This window comes from Podarcis muralis, chromosome 18 (genome assembly GCF_964188315.1).
Source record: "Podarcis muralis chromosome 18, rPodMur119.hap1.1, whole genome shotgun sequence".
Taxonomy (NCBI): Eukaryota; Metazoa; Chordata; class Lepidosauria; order Squamata; family Lacertidae; genus Podarcis; species Podarcis muralis.
Window position 1 is genome coordinate 8,871,685 of NC_135672.1, and position 27,895 is coordinate 8,899,579.

Sequence of the window (27,895 nt, forward strand, 5' to 3'; positions counted from 1 at the left end):
CCTGGCTGCTATATAAGCGGCGGCGGGGAGGAGCCCGCAGCTCGCTGCTCCCTTCCGCGCGGCCGCCTGCTGCTCCTCTTCGCCCGAGACTCGCACCGCCGCGCGGAGACGTCGCCCGGCCGCCATGGAGATGAAGAAACGGCTCAACCTGGAGCTGCGGAACAAGAAGCCGGCCGAGGTGAGCCTTCCCTCCTTCCCCCGGCCCAGGCCCGGCTGCCTTCCCCCGCCTCCGGCCCGCTTCGCGCACACGTGTGCGCGGCCGACATGTTGGAGACGCGCGCCGCGCTCCTGGGCGCACGGAAACCCATCCTCGCCCTGCAGTTTTTGGAGCGCCCTTTTCCCCATTTCTTCTCGTTTCTCCTCGCCTTCTTCCTTTCCTCCCCGATCCTTTACATCCCTGTCTCTTGGAGAGAAAAAAGGGGGGGCCTCGACCTATTTTTTGGCGACCCCTTTTAAGAACCCCCCCCCCAAAACCCCAACAGGAACACATGCGCCGCTTTGCCTTTCGCCTCTCCAAAAGTGTGTTTTTACGCACAAGAGAAGTTTTAGGGGGTTCTTGGAACAGGCGGATTTAAAAATAAAATAATGAAATTGGGATCTGTTTTTTGGGGGGAGGGGGGTCCTGTCCCGCCCCTTGACCCATATGTTTTGTAAATTTTCTAAGTGGGGGGGGATCTGGTTTCCCCTACATTCTGAATGCTTGCTTGGGGGCTTGAACCGAGGCCTTGCTTGGCTACTTCCCACGCCTAGTGGAGGGTTTTTTTTAATGGGGGGGGGAGGAATTGTTTGTTTCTTTACGGGGACGGGGGGAGAGAAAGAGAGAGCTCGGTGAGTGGGGTAGTTATGTGGCCTCGGGGGGGGGTGGCTTAAAAAAATATTCCCACCCCAGGAATGTTGGAGTAGGCATTTGAATGTGTTCCGGAAAGGTGGAGCGGATAACACCCCCCCCACCCCAAAGGGAGAAAGAAATGCGCTGTAGGCCTTGGACCGCCCTCCCTCCAGAACGTGGGTCAGAGTTGTGAATTGTGATTTCCCCCGGCTTCGTTAGTCCGGGCTCGCTTTACCCGGTCTATAAATGATGCGTAACTAAAGCGCACATGGTGGGTTTTTTGTTGTTTTTTTTAAATGCAATCTTGGGGGTGGGGGAGGAAGGATGGCGGCAGTTTCCTCCCTACCCATAGGCACTCCCCCCCCCTCCTTAAACCGCTTCCCAAAAGGACAATTCATCTCTCCTCCCCACTCCCGCCAGCTGCGCACGTGGAAACGCGTTTACGAAAGAAAAAAAAAACACCCAGGCGATTATATATATAGCTATTGGTGCTGGGAGGAGGGCGATCAGTGAGGGAAGAGTTTGTTTCCCACCCGCTTAATTCCCTCCTACTAACCCCCCCCCCCCATTTTACCACCTCGGGGAGTGGGAGGAGAAAAACCACAGTGGAGCTTTTGAGAGCGCAAAGGAAAGGAGGGGGTTTGGCGCTGGGTGGCTGCGCGGCTCGCCAAAGAAGGCGCTGCTTTGTAAAAAAAAAAAGGGGGGGGCTTGAGATTAAAATCTCAAGAGGTTTCCCCCCCCCCCTTATTGGTTTTGGGAGAGAAGCAGAAAGGGACGTTGCGGGGGGGGGGCGGAGTGGCTGCATGCCGAGCCGCGTCCACGTGTAGCTTTTTTTTGGACGCGTGGGGGGGAAGGGATGGGGACTGGGTCAGGCAGGCGGATGGAGAGGCCAAGGGGGCCTTTTATGGTTTGGGGGTTTAAAGGGTCATCCAAGATGGTCTAGCAGCAGGGGGGGAGCGTGGCTTGGGCTGAATGAAAGGCGGGTTGCGGGGGGGGGGGAGAGGGCGGTCACACACACACACACACACGAACCAATTGAATTTATGGTTGCACCCAAGAGCTGGGAGATAGAGCCTTGACCCTGACCTGGACGGGGGGGGGGGGTCTGAAACTGCTGTTAGAAGTCTATGTGTGTGTGTGTGTTTAGGTTTTCTGGTCCATTTTGAGCAATGCTTTTGGCTGGGTTGCACCCAGGAGCCAAGCTGACCCGTATTACTGAGGGCTCCTTGCCTGCAGTTTGGATCAGCCACATTTTGGGGGGGTGTTTTGTGTATTGGGGGGGGCTTGCCAGGTGTGGACACTGGTCCTCTGCTGTTGCGTCGCTTGGTCTCCAGGCGCCTGGCTTCCTGTGTGTGTGGCTGCCATTGTGGGGGTTAAGCCTTGGCGCCCCCCCCGCCTCTTTTGGGAGGAGCCAGGACTGCCTCCTCCACTCCTGATAGCTTGGGCAGTATCATGGCTCCCCCAGCAAGGAACTCTGGGAATTGTAGTTCTTTGGGGGGGAGGGACTATAAACTGGCACATCTGGGGGGAATCCTGTTTGGAGGGGCAGTTTGCGTTGTACCTGTGTTTAAGAATCATTTCAGCGTGTTTCACGTAGAAAACACCCTCCCTTAAAAATTAAAAAGAGCCACGCTTAACTACGTAAAACTTGAGTCAGGTCATTGTCTGCACTGGATAGTAGCAGCTCTCCAGCTGAGAGCTTTCTGCATGCCTAGCAGGTGTACTGGGGGGTTCTTCTGCACTCCAAGCAGTTGTTCTGCCACTGAGAACCTATGTATTCATCACATTGTTGAGACAGGGTGATGGGGGGGACACAGCCTCTCTATTTGGTGTTAGAAACTCCCGATTTTTAAGCTAGTCGCCAAACTTGCACCTTAGACCTAGCTTATGGTTGCCACAATGGAATGACTAGGTGTCTGTTTTTTTTTCATTTTTGCAGTGAACTTTATTATTACCGTTCTTAATGATTTCGGTTTCTCTTCTGCTTTGATATTTTAAAGGGGGAGGGCTGTCTCTAAGCGGTTTGCAACACATTAAAACGTCCAGTCAGATGATCTGGAATGAAACAAATTAAAGCTCCAAGGAAAACATTTCAGATCCTTCTCTCCAGTAGATGACGAGTCTCTGTCCTCAAGGAGCTTGCAGTTTAAAATAGGGGGGAGGGGGAATGAGAGGAAATTGCGTTGCATTGCATCCACCGAAATTCTAACCGTTGCAATTAGTGGCTCTGAATTAAAAGGACAGTTTAATTTCAGCGGGTCTGCTCTGAGCAGGACTAGCAACCCATTGTGTTTGCTTCAAATGTTATAGATGGTGGTAATAATAATAATAACAATAATAATAATATAGTATTTATATGCCGCCCTGGCTGCTGGTCCTGCTAGCTAAGGATGATGGGAGTTGTAGTCCAAAAGCAGCTGGAGACCCAAGTTTGGGAAACTCCGACCTAGAACGTTTCAGGTGTGCGGAAATGCTTTTCCTTAATTCTCCCCCCAGTAAGGTAGGCTAGCTATGACCTTGGCTGTTCCGCCTGTGAAATGGGGATAAGGATAGGACTTGCTCATAACATTTGTGGCTGTGTCAAGATGGAAACCAGTGTCTATTCGGCTTGGACTCGTTCCATTTCCCCTTGCCTTGAAAGTGCCTTAGGGACCGTTGGTCAAAAGGCGACATGGCAAATTCGGGGCCAGTCTGAATTGGTGTGGGCTTTTAAGTTACTGAGAGCTCTTCTATTGGGTGGAGAATACAAAGGGAGAATACAAAGTCCTCTTTCGCAGGTAAACGTTAACTTTTCCCACGCAGAGAGGGATGATAGCTCAGTCTGCTGGAGCCTGAGACTCTTAATCTCAAGGTATTGGGTTCGAGATTTTGCACAAAAGATTCCTGCAATGCAAGAGGTTAGACTTGTGGACCTCCGGGGTCCCTTCCAGCTCTTGTTATACTATGAAGCTTCCACCTAAGGGTTTCCCTTTGTTCCCGCAGCCTCATCCTGGGACGTGGGTGGCTCTGTGGTCTAAACCGCTGAGCTTCTTGGGCTTGCCAATTGGAAGGTCGGCGGTTCAAATCCCTGCGACGGGGTGAGCTCCCGTTGCTCCGTCCCAGCTCCTGCCAACCCAGCAGTTCGAAAGCACGCCAGTGCAAGTAGATAAATAGGTACCACTCTGGCGGGAAGGTAAATGGCGTTTCCGTGCGCTCTGGTTTCCGTCACGGTGTCCCGTTGTGCCAGAAGCGGTTTAGTCCTGCTGGCCACATGACCTGGAAAGCTGTCTGCGGACCAACACCGGCTCCCTCGGCCTGAAAGCGAGATGAGCGCCGCAACCCCATAGTCGCCTTTGGCTGGACTTAACCGTCCAGGGGTCCTGTACCTTTTGCCATCCTGGGAGATCTTCCTTTCCCTTCCTCTCAAACACGGTCTTTCATCTGCATCTCCTTAACCCACACAAAATGCAAAGGGCCAGAGCAGAGCAGGAAGGGAAAAGGAGCAAAAAGGGAAAAAAAATCCACTAGTCCTACTAGCTAAGGATGATGCGAGTTGGAAAATGTTGTTCCAGAGCTTTGTGAAGCTTTCTCCCCTGAACCATTGAGGCTTTGCTTTGTACCAGGGTGGATAAAAACCAGTGATTAAAAAAAAATAATAAAAAAAATTGGGTGTTTTTGATTTTAATTGGATTTTTACAATACAAAATGCTTTGGGAGGAAAAATGTTTCTAAGGATAGTTTTCTATTTAAGTTACATTATACTCCAGAGACTATTCAACAGGAAATAAGGATTTGTTTTAAGTTTTTTATGTGTGCTAAAACTTAAGTCTTAAATTGTTGCTGTTTTTAATTGTTTAACCACATCGGTTAACAAACATGGATACATATGCTATAATGTTACTGTTTTAGTTAAATAAGTTGTTTAAATGGTTATTTTTTCTCTCCTTCCACTAAAGGACAGCAGAAAGGTTGTCCAAATATAAACAGCTAACTTACTAAACTTTACATAATTATGTATTCCTAATAGTATAACCAAATTGGTAATTTTGGATACAACTGTTAAAAAAAGGACTCTGAAAAGTTATTGTTCCAAACATGAAACCTTCATCTGTTTGTAAATATTAAGATTATACCAGTGAGTCTTTCTGTAAGAAAGTGATTTAAATCAAGTCTTACTGACTAGCGATTTAAATTGATTTGATTTAAATCAAAACCACTCTGCCTTTTACAGTTTGTCCTGCGCTCCAGGCCGCCTTCCACCTTCCCATGGTGCTAGTCCCTAGTGTGGCAAAGCGGCGAATGGGAGCTGCATACAATTGAGCCGTTCGCAGTAGGGTGAATTTGATTTAAATCACTAGTCAGTAAGACTTGATTTAAATCATTTGGTTATACCGTTAGAAATACATGGACAGATAATTATGAAATTATTGTGAGGTTTAACAAGTTAACTGTTTACATTTGGACAACTTTTGTGCTGTGCTTTATTGGAAGGAGAAAAATGAATCATTTCCTTAATAAGAATTTTAACAATTTATTTAACTGAAACAATAACATTACAGTGGTTCCTCAGGTTACGGACGCTTCAGGTTACAGACTCTGCTAACCCAGAAATGGTACTTCGGGTTAAGAACTTTGCTTCAGGATGAGAACGGAAATCGTGCTCTGGCGGCGTGGCAGCAGCAGGAGGCCCCATTAGCTAAAGTGGTGCTTCAGGTTAAGAAAAGTTTCAGGTTTGGAACGGACCTCCAGAACAAATTAAGTTCTTATCCCGAGGTACCACTGTATAGCATATCTATCCATGTTTGTTAACTGATGTGGTTAAACAATTTTTTTTTAAAAAACCCCACCTTAGACTGAGTTTTAGCACACATGAGAAACTTAAAACAAATTCTCATTTTTAAAAAATCATTTATTTTTATCTACCCTGGTTTGGGGGGCATAGGGAAAGATGGCGAAGACTTCTTGGAGCTCAAAATTGCGTTTCTCTGAAGGGGACCCTTTCTGATAGGAGTTGTAAAGGTAAAGGGACCCCTGACCATTAGGTCCAGTCGTGGCCGACTCTGGGGTTGCGGCGCTCATCTCGCTTTACTGGCCGAGGGAGCCTGTGTACAGCTTCTGGGTCATGTGGCCAGCAGGACTGAGCCGCTTCTGGCAAACCAGAGCAGTGCACGGAAACGCCGTTTACCTTCCTGCCGGAGCGGTACCTATTTATCTACTTGCGCTTTGACGTGCTTTCGAACTGCTAGGTTGGCAGGAGCAGGGACTGAGCAACGGGAGCTCACCCCTTTGCGGGGATTCGAACCGCCAACCTTCTGATCAGCAAGTCCTAGGCTCTGTGGTTTAACCCACAGCGCCACCCGTGTCCCGATAGGAGTTATAGCTGTCGTCAAAAAAAAACAACCCCCAACAAGACAGGGAGCTCTTTGCAGCCTTAAACCTCTGGGCCAAACCTCCCTCCGTCAGCCCAGCCGCTTCCCCAATCTCTGCTGTCCTCTTGTTGCAGAATCTGGACATTTAGTGCAGGAAAAGTCTCTGGAACGTTGGCGCAATTTGGAGATGTTGTGGGGTAGGTTGAGAGAGAGGTTGGTTTGCGTTAAAAATCAAGCGATTTTGGTGACGGAAGGAGGAATTGACGCCTTCTATTTTAATGAGAGGATTCCGATTTTGGGTTTAAATTTGTGTAAATTGCAGGGGGTAAATGCCACTTGAAAGGGGGGGTGTTGCTCAGCACCCGCTTCTTGGAAAAAGACCCCCAGCAGATCTAGGTCCTGATCAAAGCTTCTGGGCGTGTTAGTTTCCTTGGATGAATTTTCGAACATGCCACGGTATGTTTATGCCACGATAGCCAGAACCTAGACAAAAGATGCAACTGTTAAGAGCTTGTGCTTGCTTTTCTCTTCCTCCCTCCTGTTCTTCTTTCCTCTTGTGCCGTGTCTGTTTTAGATGTTTAGAGGGCAGAGTCTTCTCCATTTGGAAGCCATGAGCCGTTTGCAGGGTGGCGTCTATAAAAGAGCACACAAATGCATCTCCCTAGTGGCGAAATGAGTCTGTGCGCTTGGATGTTAGCACATTGGTGCTTCCAGCTGTGCAGGATTCTTGCATTGCAGTGGGGTTGAGCGGGGGACACCTGGCTTGATGGGGGACACCTGGCTTGAGAGCAGTACATGTGAAAAGGATCTAGGAGTCTTGGTTGACCACAAACTTGACATGAGCCAACAGTGTGACGCGGCAGCTAAAAAAGCCAATGCAATTCTGGGCTGCATCAATAGGAGTATAGCATCTAGATCAAGGGAAGTAATAGTGCCACTGTATTCTGCTCTGGTCAGACCTCAACTGGAGTACTGTGTCCAGTTCTGGGCACCACAGTTCAAGAAGGACACTGACAAACTGGAACGTGTCCAGAGGAGGGCAACCAAAATGGTCAAAGGCCTGGAAACGATGCCTTATGAGGAACGGCTAAGGGAGCTGGGCATGTTTACCCTGGAGAAGAGGAGGTTAAGGGGTGATATGATAGCCATGTTCAAATATATAAAAGGATGTCATATAGAGGAGGGAGAAAGGTTGTTTTCTGCTGCTCCAGAGAAGCGGACACGGAGCAATGGATCCAAACTACAAGAAAGAAGATTCCACCTAAACATGAGGAAGAACTTCCTGACAGTAAGAGCTGTTCGACAGTGGAATTTGCTGCCAAGGAGTGTGGCGGAGCCTCCTTCTTTGGAGGTCTTTGAGCAGAGGCTTGACAACCATATGTCAGGAGTGCTCTGATGGTGTTTCCTGCTTGGCAGGGGGTTGGACTCGATGGCCCTTGTGGTCTCTTCCAACTCTATGATTCTATGACCCTATGGGGTCCCTACAATCATATGATTCTCTGAAGTGCCATAAGCAAATGATATGGGGGTGCTAAGACTTGTGGCTTACAAAGCTTCTGCTAAACGGCCATCTTCTCTCGCTTTGGCGATCCCTCGTAGCCCAGTAAGATTGTCTTCCATGAACATGGTTTTAGCAATGAGTCCGTAACTGACTGTGGAGGCCAATTCTGGATCCACACGTCCTTCCACAGTGGGGACATTGGTTTCCGGGTGGGAGTTGATCACGGTGAGGGTTTGCCAAGCGTGCCTTCCTCTCAGCACGTTTCTCCCTTGTGTCCTGAGTTCGAGTGTCTTCAAAGCCCACGACACCTTTGGTAAAGGCTGTTCTCCAACTGGAGCGCTCTCAGGCCAGTGTTTCCCAATTGTTGTTTATACTACATTTTTTTAGATTTGCCTTGAGACAGTCTTTGAACCTCTTTTGTTGACCACCAGCATTACGCTTCCCATTTTTAAGTTCAGAATAGAGTACAGTGGTACCTCGGGTTAAGTACTTAATTCGTTCTGGAGGTCCGTTCTTAACCTGAAACTGTTCTTAACCTAAGATACCACTTTAGCTAATGGGGCCTCCTGCTGCTGTCACGCCGCCGGAGCACTATTTCTGTTCTCATCCTGAAGCAAAGTTTTTAACCTGAGGTACTATTTCTGGGGGACGCGGGTGGCGCTGTGGGTAAAAGCCTCAGTGCCTAGGGCTTGCCGATCGAAAGGTCGGCGGTTCGACCATTGCTCGGTCCCAGCGCCTGCCAACCTAGCAGTTCGAAAGCACCCTCGGGTGCAAGTAGATAAATAGGGACCGCTTACCAGCGGGAAGGTAAACGGCGTTTCCGTGTGCAGCTCTGGCTCGCCAGATGCAGCTTCTTCACGCTGGCCACGTGACCCGGAAGTGTCTGCGGACAGCGCTGGCCCCCGGCCTCTTGAGCGAGATGGGCGCACAACCCCAGAGTCTGTCAAGACTGGCCCGTACGGGCAGGGGTACCTTTACCTTTACCTTTTACTATTTCTGGGTTAGCGGAGTCTGTAACCTGAAGCGTATGTAACCCAAGGTACCACTGTAGTTGCTTTGGAATACGATAATCAGGCATCCACACAACATGACCAGTCCAACGAAGTTGATGTTGCCACAATAGGGTGCTGGCTTCCTTAACCCAAGTCCTCCCTTTCCCCCATCTCGACGTTTGGTTCGTTGTATCCGGACGGCTGCACCTTCCATTGGGTTTGAAGGAGGAGGCAAAAAAAAGCTTCGTTTTCACAGTGCAAAGAATGCGGCTGCTTCTCTCGCCGTCTGCCAACGCAGCCGGTTCGGCGGCTTTGCTGCTGGCCAGGATTAGGTCACTCAGCCGTGATACCGTACAGCTGACTCACCCAGGCTGTGGGGCTGCTGCTGCGTAAGCTGTGTGCCTCCTGCCAAAATTGGGCTGCGCCGAGTCTGTCTGCGCAGCCTGGTCTTGTCTTCGCTGACCTGCAAAGAGATGTCAGGGGGGTGAGTGTTTTCCCAGCAAACCGTTTGTTGCCTTTCTTTAGGAGAGTAGGAGCAGATTTCAGTAAGGACAGAAAAAGCTTCCTTAAGTTGGTCCATCTAATTCAGGGTTCAGCAACCTTTTTCAGCGGTGGACCAGTCCACCGTCCCTCAGACCTTGTGGTGGGCCGGACTATATTTTTTCGGGGAGGGAAATGAACAAATTCCTATGCCCCACAAATAACCCAGAGGTGCATATTAAATAAAAGCACACATTCTGCTTATGTAAAAACACGCTGATTCCCAGACTGTCAGGCCAGATTGAGAAGGCGATTGGGACGCACCCGGCCCACGGGCCTTAGGTTGCCTAAGGTAAAGGGACCCCTGACTATTAGGTCCAATCGTGACCCACTCTGGGGTTGTGGCGCTCATCTCGCTTTATTGGCCAAGGGAGCCGGTGTACAGCTTCCAGGTCATGTGGCCAGCAGGACTAAGCCGCTTCTGGCGAACCAGAGCAGCGCACGGAAACGCCGTTTACCTTCCTGCTGGAGCAGTACCTATTTATCTACTTGCACTGGCGTGCTTTCGAACTGCTAGGTTGGCAGGAGCAGGGACAAATTAAGTTGTTAGAACATTGTTAGCCACATGTTGCCTGTTGCTATAAATTAAGTGGGTCAATCAATATGGGAAAAGTAAAAATGTCCCTTAGATCTGAAATATTTTCACGGAGGCTTGAGTTTTCTTTCTTTATTTGGTTAAATTACATCAGGCTTCCTCAGCCTCAGCCCTCCAGATGTTTTGAGACTACAATTCCCATCATCCCTGACCAAAAACATCTGGAGGGCTGAGGTTGAGGAAGCATGTATTAGATTGTGGGTAAGCAAACTAAGGCCCGGGGGCTGGATTCGGCCCAATCGCCTTCTAAATCCGGCCCACGAACAGTCCGGGAATCAGCGTGTTTTCACATGAGTAGAATGTGTCCTTTTATTTAAAATACATCTCTGGGTTATTTGTGGGGCATAGGAATTCATTCATCCCCCCCCCCCAAATATAGTCCGGCCCCCCACAAGGTCTGAGGGACAGTGGACCGGCCCCCTGCTGAAAAAGTTTGCTGACCCCTGTATTAGGTGTTTTCATGTGCTGCAAACTGATTTGAGATATATTTCTCCCCCGGCTTTAAAATACAAAACAGCATAGAAATGAAATGAATAATAATAAATTTCATTGACAAAACAAAAAAATTCCTTCCAGTAGCACCTTAAAGACCAACTAAGTTAGTTCTTGGTATGAGCTTTCGTGTGCATGCACACTTCTTCAGATACACTTCAAATTTCATTGAGAAAGAGAATGCCACGTAGACACCCCATTGTGGGGACCTGCAGCCTAGCTTTAAGGTGCCGTTTGGCCTTCATATCGTGAGTTCACAACACTTGAGCACAGTTAATTGTGCATTTGGTCAAATTCCAATTAAAACTATTCCAAGGCCTGTGCATCAGGAGATAAACTCCCTCTGCAGCGTTTGATAATCAGCTTAAAAACAGGGGCTGGGGGGGAGGATTTTTAAAGCCCTTAAAAAAAAATAGTCCTTATTCCTTGCATTGGGAAATGGCTGTTGCTTCCATAACTATGTTGCCGGAGTCCTTTTGCGGCTCGCGGCCACCAGGCGGCTCTGTGAGCTTGGCTGAAAATATTCCTGATTTAATGAAAAACTTTTTTTCTGGAGAGGTTGGCAAATGTCTCTTTTTTTGGGGGGGACGGACATGTTTGGTACAGAGTCCTCCAGCTCCTGATCTTCAGCACAAAGGCCTGTTTCATTTGCCGGTGCTGCTCTTTTCAAACGCCCCAAATCTTTTTTTCTTAGCGAGCGTTTTATCTATGTCTCTTAACAGCCTGACTCCCTCCTCTGGCAATCTGCACAGAATTTTGCTTAACGGTTGCCATCAATTTGATTTTAATTAATTTTATAATGAAATGTTTTTAGAATGTTGGGTTATTTGATTGATGTTAGCCGCCCTGAGCCCGGCTTCGGCTGGGGAGGGCGGAATATAAATAAAATTTATTATTATTATTATTATTATTAACGACGGTCCTATGAGGTGGTCCCTCCCATTTACCCTCGTAATTAAATGGAAGCCCTTGTAATTACAGATAAGAAAACCGGAGGCAAAGCAAATCTCGCCTTTCCAAAGGCCACATATATACAGTGGTGCCCCGCAAGACGAAAAACTCACTAGAAGAAAGGGTTTTCCATTTTTTGAGTCGTTCCGCAAGACGAATTTCCCTATGGGCTTGCTTCGCAAGACGAAACTTCTTGCGAGTTTGTTTCCTTTTTCTTAAAGCCGCTAAGCCGCTAATAGCCGTGCTTCGCAAGACGAAAAAACCGCAAGACGAAGAGACTCGCGGAACGGATTAATTTTGTCTTGCGAGGCACCACTGTACTGTTCCTGTAGAAAAAGCCCAATACCTGAGCCATCTCGCGTGGCGAAGGTGTCGTGAGAACTGGGTCCACTTCTTGTAATTTATGGATGTAAGAGCTGGGGGTGAAATCAAGGCCCTGGGTCTGTTTCAGAAACTGCACCTTGTGCCATTGCGATGCAGGAATATGCAGTTGTCCCAGGGTGGATAAAAATCAATTATTATTTTAAAAATCAGATTCTTTTCATTTAAATTGGATTTTTATTTATTTAAGTCAGATTTTTAAAATAAAATGCTTTTGGAGAATTTCCCCCCTAAAGATAGTTTTCTATTTAAGTTACATTATACTCCAAAAGCTATAAGGATATTTTCCCCAGTTTTTCATGTGTGCTATAACTTAACAAACATGGATACATATTGTCAGGGAACTGCCATCGGAAGGACAGGAGGTGCAAAGGCTCCCTCAGGTTGAAAGAGACGGAGCAGCTGAAGAGGGAACCAGTAGGGGGCGAGCAGGAACTTCCAGGGAAAGTGAGTCGGAGGGGTGGCTCAGAGACGTTTCCAGCGAAAACAGTGGAGAGGTCTCAGGACCTCCTATAGGGACACCCACGCCTCGCCGGAAACTGTCACGCAGAGAGTCCAGAAGACGTGTTTCCGTGAAAGAGCTTTTATGTTGGAAACGTTTCCGAAAGCAACCACTTTCGGATTCTACTAGCGATTGACGCAGCCATGCCGGAGGGGCTCCGTCACAGGCAGAGGTTTGAAAACCTGATCAAACTCTGAGGGACTTGCATTTTACGCACAAGCAGCTCATCATCCCACCACAGCAATCCGAAAGTCACTGAAAGCCAGCTTGTGCAAGCAGCGGCATCATGAGCGACCCAGCCGGAACCGGAGGAGCAGGAGCAGCTGGAGGAGGTCCAAGCCTGGAAGAAAGGTACAGGGCGTTGGAGATCCAGCTGGCCATGCAAACGGCGAGGCTTGAGGAGAGGAGGGCTCAGGATGCAGAAAAGGGAAAGAAGAAAACCACCTCGATAGCCAGAAAGGTGCCAGGATTGGTGCAGAAATTCGGGGGAGATCCCAGAAACTATCATGCCTTTAGAACTGAGATGCAATACGCTCTCAACCTGCAGTATGATGACTTCCCCGACGAGGAATCGCGAGTGGCTTTTGTAATTGGCCATCTCGAAGGGGGGGCGAAGGATTGGGTTCGACCCCTGATGGCAGTGAATAATGAGATACTAAAGGACACGAGGAAGTTTTTTCGTGCCATGGACCTGATGTTTTCCAGTGACATTGAGCAGGGGGTGGTACGAAGGCAGTTAATGGCTTGCAAACAGGGGAGCCGATCTGTTCGTGAGTACTGGACTGAGTTTACTATGCTGATTCATAAATTGGGGTGGGACCTATCGGCGGAACCCATCCAAATGCTTTTTGAAGAGGGGCTTTCTTCGGCCGTTAAAGATGAACTTTCCCGGGGGCCAAGGGCGGAGTCTATGGACCAGCTGACCAAATCCGCGCTGGCCATAGGAGCGCGCCAGGAAGCGAGAGCTTTGGAAAGGCGGGAAGGGAAAGGAGAACGTTGGAGGGAACTGCGCATTCCGGACATTCCAGAGCCACCTTTCCCGCCGGCAGAGCCGATGGAAGTTGGAACAGCGCGGGCGCGCGCAGTTTCAAATCCCAGTGAAGGGCGGAAGAAGGAGGGAAAGAGCGCCAAGAAATGTTATCTCTGCCAACAGCCAGGGCACTTTGCCAGAGTCTGCCCACAAAGAAAGGAATGGCAAGGGATGGCAGGAGCTGTGGGGGAAAGGGAGGAGGAAAACAAGGAGCAAGTAAAAGCCAACGCCTGGCTGCCACCGTCGGGGCACAGCAGCCAGGCCAAAGAGCAGTGAAAGTGCCCACGCCAGAACCACCCAGACCTGCTTTAGTGATAGAAGTGTCACTAGAGCTGCCAAATGGACACCCCCTACAGGTCAAGGCGCTTTTGGATTCAGGCAGCTCCTGTAATTTTATGAGTAAGGAGTTTGCAGCTGAGCACCAGATACAGACCATCCCTTTAAGTAATCCCTTGCAGGTGACCACGATTGATGGCAGAGAGCTGTTGGGAGGAGAAGTTAGCCAACAGACTGTCCCGATGATAATGAGGGTGGCAAGGCACACCGAACGGATAGCGTTTAATGTGGCCACCTTGGGAGGAGCTCCCATCATCTTGGGGATGAGCTGGCTGGCGCTACACGATCCGCTAGTGGGCTGGCATCAGAGGGTGGTCTCCTTTGGGTCAGCGCATTGCCTAGAACACTGCAAGCAGGGGAAGGTTCAGGGCGGAGACAGAGTCACCCTAGCCGGGATGGAAGTAATGGGCAGAGGGAAGGTGCCCCCGCAATACGCAGATCTGAGCAACGTATTCAGCGAAAGGGAAGCAGACAAACTGCCGCCGCATAGACCCTTTGACTGTCAAATCAACCTACTCCCTGGGGCCCAACTCCCAGTGGGCAAGCTGTACGCCATGTCCGACAGGGAGATGCAGGAGCTGAGGGAGTTCATTGACAAAAACCTGAAGCGAGGTTTCATCAGAGAGTCCCGAGCGGTGGGGGGCAGCCCAGTGTTTTTTGTGGACAAAAAAAACACAGATAAGCCGAGACTTGTGTGTGACTTCAGGGCCTTGAATGCAGTGTCGGAACCCCTGGCTTTCCCTATGCCCCGAATTGATGACATTTTGACCAGGGTAAGGAAGGGAAAGATTTTTACAAAGCTGGACCTGCGGGGGGCGTACAATCTGATACGCATAAGGAAGGGAGATGAATGGAAGACCACCAGGTTCACCCCTTTGGGAGCCTTTGAATACCTCGTTATGCCCTTCGGTCTACAAGGAGGCTCCGCGTGCTTTCAAGCGTTTATTAACCACGTTCTGGGGCCTTTGCTCTACAAGAACTGTGTGGCCTTTTTAGACGACGTGTTGGTGTATTCGGAGGATGAGGAGCAGCATGTGAGGGACGTTCGAGAAGTGTTGGGCAGGCTGCAAGCCAACCAGCTGTGGGTGAAACTGGAGAAGTGCCAGTTTCATACCAAGGAGGTGGAATTCCTGGGGTACCGCTTGTCAGACAAGGGATTGGCCATGGATCCAGGCAAGGTCCAAGCGGTACTGGAATGGAAGACACCGAAGACCAAGAAGGATGTGCAAAGATTCTTGGGGTTTGGGAACTTTTATCGGAAGTTCATCAAGAACTTTGCCCACTTGACGGCGCCCATCACCGACTGCCTCAGCAGCAAGAAGAAATTTGTTTGGACGGCGGAGGCGGAGCGAGCATTTGAAGAACTGAAAAGGGCTTTCGCCTCGGAAGAACAACTTCTGCATGTGGATTTACGAAAACCCATGAGAGTGGAAACCGATGCGTCCGACCGGGCGGTAGGGGCGGTACTTCTTCAACCGGGGAGGAGTATGTCAGAGTGGAGACCGTGTGCCTTCTTCTCGCGGAAGCTGAATAAATCCGAGAGGAACTACACGGTGTATGACAGGGAACTACTTGCCATTCACGAAGCGTTCCGGAGGTGGAGACATTTATTAATTGGGGCACAACACAAGGTGCAAGTGTGCACCGACCACAAGAATTTAGAGTATTGGAGAACAGCTCGAGTGCTCAACCAACGACAAGTGAGATGGGCACAGGAATTCTCTAAATTCAACTTTGAAATTTGTTATGTGCCAGGTCCAGAAAACGTCAGGGCGGACGCTCTCTCACGCAAACCAGAGTATTGGGAGGGGGAGGGGGCGATTGAAGAGAGACATGTCATCCCTGAGGACCGCTGGGTGTGTGGGGCGGCGCTGGTGGGGCAACGAGAACTGGTAGAGGAAACGGAAAATGATGAATATGCCCAGGATAAGCTCAGAGGACTCAGGGGGGAGGGCGAGAGCCCCGAAGGTTTTGAGGAAAGAAATGGGGCATTGTATTACAAAGGGGCACTGTATATACCCGAAGGTGAATTGAGGGGGAGAGTACTCAAGCAGTTGCACGATAGCCCCACGGCGGGACATTTTGGGCAACACAAGACCATGTGGTTGGTTACCAGGGAATTCTGGTGGCCCAAGGTGAGGGAAGATGTAAGGGAGTATGTAAGAGGGTGTGACCAATGTCAGCGAGCCAAAGGGGAAAGACGGGCGCCGGCAGGGTTATTAGAACCATTACCCACACCAGAACGGCCTTGGGAAGCGGTATCAATAGATTTTATGACGGATCTGCCGAAGTCCAAGGGGAAAACAGCCATCATGGTAGTAGTAGACCTGTTAACAAAGATGTGCCACTTTGTAGCATGCTCACATGCAGTCACAGCGGAAGAAACAGCGAAGTTGTTTGTAGAACACATCTTTAGGTTGCACGGGGCTCCCTTGAGGGTGATCTCGGACCGCGGCAAACAATTTACTTCCAGGTTCTGGAGGAAGCTCATGAGCTTGCTGCACGTGGAAGTCAATTTTTCAACGGCCCGGCACCCTGAAACCAACGGGCAGGCGGAAAGAGCAAATGGCATTCTTCAACAATATCTGAGGTGTTATGTCAATGACAGAGAGAACGATTGGGTCGAGAAGTTGGCGCTGGCAGAATTTGCCTACAATAATGCGGAGAATGTGTCCACAGGGATGAGCCCCTTTTTGGCTAATTACGGGTGTCACCCCAGGGCATTTCCAGGGGAGGGAGGGGAGAGATGGAGCGTTCCAGCGGCTGAACATTTTGTAGAAGAGATGGAAGCGATCCATCATCAGCTCCAGCTCAACTTAGAAAGGGCCAAGGCACAATATAAGAAGCAGGCAGACAAGAACAGAAGGGAAGGTGAAACCATAAGGGTGGGGGATCAAGTGTGGCTGTCAACCCAAGGGTTGCCGTTCAAAGGGGGTTGTAAGAAATTGAGGCCCAGAAGATTGGGACCCTTTGAGGTCATTCAGCAGGTCAACCCAGTGGCTTTCAAACTCCGGTTACCCAACCACATGAAATTGCACCCAGTGTTCCACAGGTCGTTACTGTCACCATACAGGGGGGGACGTGAAGGGGAGCACGTCAGGGGACCAGCCTTGGAAGAGAGGGAACGCAGCAACCATGTAGCGGAAATCCTCGATTCCAGGTGGAAGGGAAATCAGGTAGAGTATTTGGTGGCGTGGGAAGGGGAACCGGAGTCAGAAAACACCTGGGTGACTGCAGGGGAGGTCAATGACGAGGTTTTAACAGAAACGTTCCACCAAAGATTCCCTAGGAAACCACAGCCGGTAGAAAGGTTTAGGAGGGAGTACTTCGGCACCACCGACGAGGAACAGGAAATGGAAGGATTCACGGAGTCGGAGTTGGAAGAGGGAATAGACTCCGAAGACGAGGAGTATCGAGAGACGAGGGACAGTAGCAGGTGGAGGGAAGTGTTCGAAACTTCGGACGATGAGGAAGGTTCTTTCAGGGGTTTTACTTCCTCCCAGCCCGGAGGGGAGGAGACGGGAGGGGGTGAAGGGGGCCCTGGAGGGGAGGTGGATGTCAGGGAACTGCCATCGGAAGGACAGGAGGTGCAAAGGCTCCCTCAGGTTGAAAGAGACGGAGCAGCTGAAGAGGGAACCAGTAGGGGGCGAGCAGGAACTTCCAGGGAAAGTGAGTCGGAGGGGTGGCTCAGAGACGTTTCCAGCGAAAACAGTGGAGAGGTCTCAGGACCTCCTATAGGGACACCCACGCCTCGCCGGAAACTGTCACGCAGAGAGTCCAGAAGACGTGTTTCCGTGAAAGAGCTTTTATGTTGGAAACGTTTCCGAAAGCAACCACTTTCGGATTCTACTAGCGATTGACGCAGCCATGCCGGAGGGGCTCCGTCACAGGCAGAGGTTTGAAAACCTGATCAAACTCTGAGGGACTTGCATTTTACGCACAAGCAGCTCATCATCCCACCACACATATGCTATAATGTTACTGTTTTAGTTAAACAAATTACTAAGGAAATGATTGTTTTTCACCTTCCAGTAAAGTAGAGCAGAAAAGTTGAAACTGAAACCTTCATCTGGTTGTAAATATTGAGATTATACCAGCAATAATGTGTCTTTCTGTAAAAAAATATTACGAGAGGTTGGCTTCCTGCTTCCTTTCTTTACCTTGTTTAAATAAAAGTTTTATTTGGTTTTACAAATTCATTCACGCACATAAAGTTCTTACAATTGTTAAAATTGAAAACAAGATTCTTCCGAATCTTAGGGGCTTCACTCATCCCATCCGTGGGTTCTTTAAAAAAACCCTTTTTGTCAAGTGCATATTTTAAGTTCATTCAAGGAACAGTCCTCCATTATATCCAAAGTCTTCGTAACGTCGTAAGAGTTATTTAAAGGCTGCCCAAAAGAGTTCAAGTGTTTAACAGTGTTCTTGTAGATACAATCTGTATTTGTCCCATTCTCTGTTGAAGTTTTGGTCTTCCTGGTTTCAGATTTTCCTGGTCGGTCTTGCAATCTCTGCATAGTCACAATAATTTCGTCTGCCAGTCCGTTTCCCATTGGTATCTTGTCTTTCCATTGACCCATAAAATCTTGTCTTTCCATTGATCCGTAAAATGAAAGCAATAAGCAATGTACAGTGGTACCTCGGGTTAAGAACTTAATTCGTTCTGGAGGTCCGTTCTTAACCTAAAACTGTTCTTAACCTGAGGTGTACCACTTTAGCTAATGGGGCCTCCTCCTGCTGCTGCCGCCGCGCGATTTCTGTTCTCATCCTGAAGCAAAGTTCTTAACCCGAGGTAATATTTCTGGGTTAGCGGAGTCTGTAACCTGAAGCGTATGTAACCTGAGGTACCACTGTACTGCAGTCACACCATCAGTGTCTGAACCGGGTTCCACACAGTCACACACACAAAAATGAGCCACAAAACCGCGAAATAAGTAGCGAAAACAGACACACCTCAGCGTAACGCTCAAAACGGAGCACGTTCGGCTTCCGAAAAATGTTCGCAAACCCGGAACACTTAACTTCCGGGTTTCCATGTTTGAGTACCAAGGCGTTTGAGAACCAAGGTACCACTGTACAGTCATACCTCAGGTTGTGAACGTGATCTGTATGGGAGGCTCCTTCACAACCCGCAGCGTTCGCAACCTGAAGCACCATGTCTGCGTACGCACGGGACATGATCCGGCACTTCTGCGCATGCGCAAAATGTCATTTTGCGTGCATACGCAAGTGCCGAAACCTGGAAGCGACCCATTCCAGTACTTCCGGGTTCGGCAGTGTCCGCAACCCGAAAACGCACAACCCGCAGTGTTCGTAACCCGAGGTATGACTGTATATCATTTCCCAGAAATCCTTTTATCATTTTGCGGTTCTCAAATATCCTTTATTAGGCATAGCAAACCACACATTATCAAACAGACACCGTATACAAATTGTGCAAAGTACAAACTCAACATAACAAGGTTTGGCCCAGTCAGATCTTTAACTCCAGAGAAAATCAATTTGCATAAATAATACAATACAACCGCTAAATCTCTTTATAATGGCCCAGTCTTTCTACTTGGACAGCACTCATAAATTCAGCCACTATTAAAGTAATTTGATCATTCCTGTCCGAAAGCAGGTCCTGAACCGTTGATAGTGTTAGACATCAACCTATTGAGTTGTAAGGCCTCTAATAATTGTCTTCTGGCGTAAATGCCAAAATCACAAGAAAACAAAATATGTTCCAAAGTATCAGGCTCCTGTTTACTACATTTGCAGAGATGCTCTGATTCCGGGAGAGCTAAATATCTTCCTCTCACTATCATTCAAGGGAAACATATTAAATCTGGATAACATAAACATCCTGCACAATTCAAATCATTTTGCAATTCTACCACAATTCCCCAGGTGAAGGAGTTAGTTCTGGACAACTGCCGCTCCGACGACGGCAAGATCGGAGGGCTCTCCTCTGACTTTGAAAACCTCGAATTCCTCAGTATGATCAACGTGAACCTCCTGTCCGTCGCCAACCTCCCAAAACTCAATAAACTGCGCAAGGTAAGCAGCAAGACGTTGGCGTAAAGCTAAAGGGATCCTTCCAGGAACTGCCTTCTTCCCTATAAGACAGGTGTGCCCAAGCTATTTCAGAGAGGGCCAGGTTTGATGCGTGAGGGCCGAGCTATTGTTGTTGTTGTTGAGGTTTTTTTAGGATTTGACCCCCAAGAAATAAACTGCGAAGCCTGAAGCTTTTCTGTTTTCCCCCTCCGTAGCTGGAGCTGAGCGACAATAGGATTTCCGGTGGCTTGGAAGTCCTTGCTGAGAAAACTCCAAACTTGACGCACTTGAATCTTAGCGGAAACAAAATCAAGGATATAAACACTTTGGAGCCACTGGTGAGTTAAACGCTTCTCTCAAAGGGCTGGAGGAAACTATATCTATCTATCTATCTATCTATCTATCTATCTATCTATCTGTCTGTCTGTCTGTCTGTCTATATATATATTTGTGTGTTCTTCTTTTGGTGAAGTCACCTCTCATTTTCTTCCTAGGGGGTGCACCCCTTTTTTCATCCTCAAATTCTGAGGTGCTTTTATTCTCCCGCCTGCCAGAATTCAGTGGCTGCTGCTTTGCTTTGTAACCCAAAGTCAAGTACCTAGTCCTCATGGTTTGCCAAGAACTGCACGGTTGTGGTTTGGTGGGAACGCGAGGCCTTAAAACCTTGAATTGGCAGGGGGGGTTGGTCAGGGTCTTGGGGTTGTATCCAACTGGGCCCTGTTTCTCGGAGTAGACTGGTTGAAACCAATGGACATAATGTGCCAGAATTAGACGTTTGGGTGGCCTTGCCTAGGCAAAAACAAGGTTTTAGAAAATCATTTATTATATTTTATTTTGACAGAGTAAAAATCATGAATAGAAATGCGCTCCCCGCCACCGAGACCGTTCCATTGTAACTACCCAACCTCCCCAGATTTCAACACCTCTTGCGATGGTTTGACCCCCTTTCCAGTTCCAAATCCTACAAACACCTTCCATATCTCCTCAGAATCATTTCTTCTGCATATCCCCCGTCTTACCTTAATGGCACATGTTAAAAGCTTCTGAGTTTTTTTTTAAAAAAAACAAGTTATTTTAAACGTTTATTTTTTAATTCGTTTTACATACCGTTGCTAATCTGAAGGTGGTGGTTTGCAAAATGTGGTTTATGCACACTTTAAATTTGTCCCAGTAACAAGCCTGTGGCCGGTGATCAAAAGGCGTCAGCAATTTTGCTGCAGCTTTCTGTGCTGACTGCAGCTCGTGGCTCTGATTTACGGGGGGGGGGGGGGTCATGCGATTATCGTTCGCCCGGTTCACCTCCAGAATCTCCACAGAAAAAGCTGTCTCACCTACGAAGTTTGGACCTCTTCAACTGCGAAGTGACGACACTCATCAGCTACCGGGAGAGCATCTTCACCCTTCTTCCGCAACTCACTTACCTCGACGGCTTTGACACGAACGACAAAGAGGCGCCTGACTCCGACCCGGAAGTGGACGGGCTGGAAGACGAGTACGACGAGAACGGGGAAGGTGAGACTCGGTCGGACGCGGGGAAGGGCTTTTGAGTTTTTGGAAATTGAACGCGCGCCGTATGCTCCAATGCATCGTGGATTTTTCCTTTCCTTCCGTCAACTTCCTGGCCCTGGTGCTTTTTTTATTTCTTCCCCATTTGCTGTGCCCTAACTGAACGCGGGTGGCGCTATGGGTTAAACCCCAGAGCCTAGGACTTGCCGATCAGAAGGTCGGCGGTTCGAATCCCCGCAATGACGGGGTGAGCTCCCGTTGCTCGGTCCCTGCTCCTGCCAACCTAGCAGTTCGAAAGCACGTCAAAGGGCAAGTAGATAAATAGGTACCGCTCCGGCGGGAAGGTAAACGGCGTTTCCGTGCGCTGCTCTGGTTCGCCAGAAGCGGCTTAGTCCTGCTGGCCACATGACCCGGAAGCTGTACGCCGGCTCCCTCGGCCAGTAAAGCGAGATGAGCGCCGCAACCCCAGAGTCGGTCACGACTGGACCTAATGGTCAGGGGTCCCTTTACCTTTAACTTCCGTCCCTTATACCAGGTATCCCTAAACTCCGCCCCCAAATGTTTTGGGACTACAACTCCCATCATTCGTAGCTAACAGGACCATTGGTCGGGGTTGATCGGAATTGTAGTCCCAAAACATCTGGAGGGCCAAGAACAGGTGTCAGATGTCTTCTAAAAGTCAGATAGTTGTTTATTTCCTTGACATCTGATGGGAAGGCGTTCCACAAGGTGGGCGCCACTACCGAGAAGGCCCTCTGCCTGGTCAATTGGCCTTAACGGCGAAACTTAAAATGCATTACATTTGAGAAACAGAAATGCAAAAGGAAGTCTTTCCTTTTGCGGTGCTGTGTTTTTTTCCAGAGTCCTTTGCCATTTCTGCCTCACCCCCATTGCTTTTACTCGGTGGGAACAACTTCCTCCTCCTGTTTTTGTGCAAGGAGAATCCCAGCTGCTTTAATAAACTGCTTATAATCGCCTTTTGGGGAACTTCCGAATCGATTATCCCTGGGAGAAAAGCTTCACGCAAATCGGCGTCGGGGTCGTTGTTTTTTATGTGCTGTGGTGAGAAAAATCCTTCCTCTCCCTCAAACCTGGAATATATGTATTTTTTTCTTCCGCTTCTTCCCCTTTCCCAGAAGGTGAAGAGGAAGAGGAAGACGACGAAGAAGAACTCGACGAGGATGCAGTCGACGACGAGGAGGATGAAGAAGATCTGGATGGGGAAGAGGAGGAGGACGGGGTTGACGATGAAGTAAGTTTGCAAGGCGGCTTTCCTTCCCCCCTGCTTTTAACTTCACGTTTCCCAGAGCGGTTAGAACAAAGGGTGCTCTGTTCAATAACAGCATCCCACCCCCAGAAAGAGAGGGAAAAAAGAGATTTGTTTTGCAGGTAGCTGCTCCTTCAGACGGGAAAACTGCCTAGCACAAAGCCAGGCCATTTAAATAATCACAATAATATTCTTTTCCTCTGTACAGGTATCTAGGCTAGGCTGCTTAACCCTGAGATCAAATGCATGCTCTTGCCATATTCTAAAGGTGGACACAAGATGCTGCTCCTCATTGTTGTGGTTAAAGAGCTGGTTTCAAATAGGGGCCCTCTAGCTCCAAAAGGGACATGGGTGGCGATGTGGGTTAAACCACAAAGCCTAGGACTTGCCGATCAGAAGGTCGAATCCCCGCAATGACGGGGTGAGCTCCCGTTGCTCGGTCCCTGCTCCTGCCAACCTAGCAGTTCGAAAGCACGTCAAAGGGCAAGTAGATAAATAGGTACCACTCCGGCGGGAAGGTAAACGGCGTTTCCGTGCGCTGCTCTGGTTTGCCAGAAGCGGCTTAGTCCTGCTGGCCACATGACCCGGAAGCTGTACGCCAGCTCCCTCGGCCAATAAAGCGAGATGAGTGCCGCAACCCCAGAGTCGAAACCCACGACCCTGAGATTAAAAGTCTCATGGGGTCTGCGGTGGGTGGGATTTGGGGGGTGGATGGCAACAGATTTCCTGGGCACCCTCTTTGAATTTTGTTCTTTTTTTTAAACTGCCATTGGTGGCACCATCATTTCATGTCTTTAGGCACCAGGCGAAAAACATTCCTCTTTACCTCTTTGCCCAAACCTTTTTCAAAGAGGGCCGGATTAAATCGGGGGCTGGATTAAATAGACCGGCAGGCTGGATTAGTCCCCCGAAACAAGACTTTGGACATGCCTGCATGAAATAAACTGTGGCCTGTGAACGTGTGGGACAGAGGAGTGTTATTAACGATTATTCTTTTGCCTGCCTGTCCGTATCCTCCTTCATGTTTTTATGTAACCATTATTGATGTTCCGTAATGTGCTTTTAATGTTGCACGCTGCCCTGTGATCTTTCGATGGCGGGAGTTTTATAAATCGAATAAATAATAGCTGAACGCGCACGGGTTAAACTTGTGCAAGTTGCGGGCTGTGTCCCCTTCTTGGGTTGAGGTAAAAGTTTCTTCTCTCTTGACTTCAGGAGGAAGAGGAAGGCGAGGAGGATGATGAAGACGAAGGTGAGCCTTTTTAAATCAGCGCTCTGGTCTCTGAGGGATGGCGAAGAGGTGGCAAGCCTTTTCCTCCCAAAGGATAGTTAATCCAAGGGCTATTTAGGTTATTTATGTATGCTACTACTGCGGCCTGTGTTTTGTTAGCCCCAAAATGGAAAACAAGCGAGGTCCCAACTAAAGAGGAATGGAAACTTTAACTGGTGGAATATGCGCAGCTGGCGGACCTCATATTGAATAAGAGAACAAGAAGAACATACGTTTAGAGAAGAAATTGTTTATGGAATATACGGGGGGGGGATTGTGTACACTTGAAAACGTGGGCAGCGTTAAGATAAATTCAACAGTGTCAATAAGTTTTGATGGAATACCGAATGGTATAATTTGTGTAAAATTCGCAGGATATACAGAATGAACTGTGGAAAGAGAAGGGAAGCCATTATTCATTTAAACAACCTTAAAATATCAGTCTAAATGGCAAAACAGAAAGTTTAATAAAAATAAACTTTTTAAAAAATATAATCTGAGGGCCGGTTAGGCATGGGCTTTTAAATCCCAGGTCCTCACTTTGAATAGTCCTGTAGCTCTGAGCAAACCTCCCATCTCCCAGCCTCCTGTCTGTATCACAAATTGCACTAGCCTACCTAACAAGGGGGACGCGGGTGGCGCTGTGGGTTAAACCACTGAGCCTAGGGCTTGCCGATCAGAAGGTTGGCAGTTCGAATCCCTGCCAACCTAGCAGTTCGAAAGCACGTCAAAGTGCAAGTAGATAAATAGGTACCGCTCCAGCGGGAAGGTAAATGGCATTTCCGTGCGCTGCTCTGGTTTGCCAGAAGCGGCTTGGTCATGCTGGCCACATGACCCGGAAGCTGTATTGACCCTCAGCCAATAAAGCGAGATGAGCGCCGCAACCCCAGAGTCGGCCATGACTGGACCTAATGGTCAGGGGTCCCTTTACCTTTTACCTTTATTCCACGGGTAGGCAAACTATGGCCCGGGGGCCGTATCTGGGCCAATCACCTTCTAAATCCGGCCCCGCAGACGGTCCCGGAATCAGCATGTTTTCACATGAGTAGAATGTGATCCGGAAGCTGTACGCCAGCTCCCTCGGCCAGTAAAGCGAGATGAGATGGCAGTTCGAAAGCACGTCAAAGTGCAAGTAGATAAATAGGTACCGCTCTGGCGGGAAGGTAAACGGCGTTTCCGTGCGCTGCTCTGGTTCGCCAGAAGTGGCTTCGTCATGCTGGCTTGTCTAGAACATTTCCAGCAGTTTCTTGCTTGATTTCTATAGCCAGTGAGTTCCACTGTTTCTTACAAATACAGAACAAAGAAATAATTTTGCCAGGGGTGGACATTACTGTTTGTTTTTAAATATGTGTGTTTTTTCTCTCTCCCCACCCCAAAAGATCTGCCTCAGGGCGAGAAGCGGAAACGAGAGATTGAGGACGAAGGGGAAGACGACCCCGACGAAGACGATGACGACGACGAAGACGACTGACCGGCTCCTCTTCCTCGTAGCCAGACGATCCGTTTTTTTTACGGACTGTGACTTTCCTGGCCCCTGCTGTTCCGCAAGTGAGACTGTGACGACAAATTTCTTCACTCCCCTTTCTCTCCCGCCCCTGTGGGCTCCCCACCCACCCACACTCTGACCCCCGGCCCCCCACAGTTGCTTCCCGGCCCACCAACCCCTTTGTATCGCTGCGACATCCACAGTATATTTTTTTAAAATGTAGAATACAGTTGAGGTGTTTCAGGAGACGTTGTCGGGTGGCTTTCTCTCCCCCCCCCCCCAGAAAATGCGCACAGTTTTTCTCCTCCCCCCCCCCCCAATACCCCAGCCCCTTCAACTCCTCTCCTGTTTTGGGGTATTTTGTGACCAAAGGCTTCGCGAATCGGATGGTGCGTCGGACAAGCTCATTTCCGTCTCTCTTCCACACCACTTGCCCCCCCCCCCCCAAAAACAAGAAATTATCTGCTCTGCCACCAGGGGGCAGGGCTGGGTGGGGGACACCCCCCCCCCAGCAGGCGGCGGTTTTGGAATCTGGGTGCAGTGATGACGACGGCGACAAATTCTCCAGCTGTCGTGGCAGATTCCCAGACCACTCTGGATGCTGTTCCATTTTTCTAACTATTCTTTTATTAAGCCTCTTTTATTAAGCCATGAATTGCAGCTAGCTGATCTGCGGCCGTTGGCCCAACACCTTTTCTTTTGGGGGGGCTTTTTTTTGATGTGGTGTGTCCCTGTAAAACCCCCCCCCCAACTGTTCTGATATTCTTTCCCCATTTGGGTTGACTTGAGTTACCTAAGACCTGCGGGGAGAATTCCTTATTATTTGCTCAGATTTCCAATTTAATTTGAGGGGGGGTCCTGCTCCCTGATGGAGGGCTGCTGTATTATTTCAGAGCTCGCCTCCCCCCCCCCCCCCCCGTGGGGGCTTGAATCCCAACCCTCGCTCCTTAACTTGCTTTATCCTTAAGGATACGAGTGGTTTAGAAGAAAAACAGCGTCGCCGTCTTCCCGACTCCTGTGTTTAATATTTTTTTTATTTTCTCCTTCCCTCCCCGGTTTTGGAAATTCCACCTGAGGCTTCTAACTTGTAAGGGCAGCACAAAAAACATGACAATAATGGGAGGGAGAGGACAAGAATGAACGAAGAGCGAAGCGAAATTGTGCTGCGGAATCATAGATAATGTTTCGCTTGGGGGAAATGGAGTTGGTGCGTACACAAACACAAAAGCCTTTCCTTAAATTCTGTGTCCGCAGATGGCGATATTTCATTGTCGAGCCCAGTTGCAGTCCAGAAACACTTTTCTTTTTTTGTCTCTCTTGGAGGGAAATTGCGGCAGCATGCGACAAGTTGGGTGGGGGCCGGTCTCAGGGTCCCGCCTTCGGGGTTGGGGAGACCATGACGGCTGCACATCTGGGCACGGCGCTGGGGCCAAGGAATGAGGTTGGCGATAAAAATCCTACAAGATTGGGAGGGGGAGAGAGATAGGTTCTTCCCTACTGAATCCCAGATCTTTGCTGGAGCGGGGGGAAATAGCTGGATTGCTGGAGATTCTGGGGTTCGGTATCTTGTCCCAGGGCAGGTAACACCATCTTCTTTTTGCTCCCCCCAAAAAAACCCCACTACCACCACCACAAATAAAGAGTTGTGTTTCCATCTTCCGTGGGATAGCCTGCCTGCCCCCACTTCACAACAGAACATGGTTTTTCCTGAGTTTTAAGATATTAGTCCTCGTTCAAAAACAGGCCTTATGATGTGGTCAAAAGATAAACCCAGAAATGAAGATTCCCCTCTCGTTTTTTTGTGCGTGCGGTTTTTTTGTTTTTGTTCTTTCTGGGGTTTTCCGGTCCTTTTTTTTATATATATCTCCTTTTTGTTAAGAGAAATTTGAATAAGACTTTTAATAAAAGACTTCAGTTTTTAAAAACCAACCCTTGCGACGTTATGGAGACCTGCATCCGTTCTTTGGTGTCTCGCGGGGAGAATTTTACTTCACAAAACGAAAAATACTGCTTTCATTTGAAATGGAGGCTTGGTGAGAGTTCGAAAGGAATACAGTGGCTCTCAAACTTGAATCCGTCCTGAGGTCCGTTCCAAAACCAAAGCGTTCCAAAACCAAGGCGTGCTTTCCCATAGAAAGTAATGCAGAACGGATTAATCCATTCCAGACTTTTAAAAACAACCCCTAAAAGAGCAATTGAACATGAATTTTACTATCTAACGAGACCATTGATCCCTAAAAGGAAAGCAAAAAAAACTGCAGTCACGCAACCAATCAATCAATCAATCATAGCTGAACTGGCTTCTACACAGTCCCGAAAACAAAACAAAAAGAGCCACAAAAAACGCAAAATAAATGGCAAAACCAGACAGACCTCGGTGAAACAATCAAAACAGAAGAGTAACACTCAAAATGGAGCACGTTCGGCTTCCGAAAAATGTCCGCAAACCGGACTTCTGGGTTTGCAGTGCTTGGGTTCCAAATTGCTTGAGTTCCAAGGCGTTTGAGAACCAAGTTACCACTGCAGTAAAATTGACTTCTGGTCAGCTGGAAATAATTTTCCACCTGAAAAGAATCACTAACCCTTGGGACCGGGGTTTCGCCAACTCGAGTCTGTTTTTGGACTACAATTTCCATCATCCCTGGCCACCGGTCATGCTATAATAATAATAATAATTAATAATAATAATTAATAATAATAATTAATTATTTATACCCCGCCCATCTGGCTGGGCTTCTCCAGCCACTCTGGGCGGCTTCCAAAAGAATATTAAAATACTATAATACATCAAACATTAAAAGCTTCCCGAAACAGGGCTGCCTTCAGATGT

At 48.6% G+C, this 27,895-nt stretch overlaps 1 protein-coding gene across 1 annotated transcript; it reads left to right on the forward strand.

The window, feature by feature from the left end:
• On the forward strand, window positions 1-26,994 carry LOC114588346 (acidic leucine-rich nuclear phosphoprotein 32 family member D-like). The gene is made up of 7 exons (XM_028713534.2): window positions 1-178; window positions 19,390-19,539; window positions 19,752-19,874; window positions 20,853-21,048; window positions 22,179-22,294; window positions 23,525-23,561; window positions 24,959-26,994. Exons 1-7 carry the CDS (start codon window positions 125-127, stop codon window positions 25,048-25,050), a joined length of 768 nt encoding a protein of 255 aa, XP_028569367.2. The 5' UTR covers window positions 1-124; the 3' UTR covers window positions 25,051-26,994.
• Window positions 26,995-27,895: the final 901 nt, after the last annotated feature.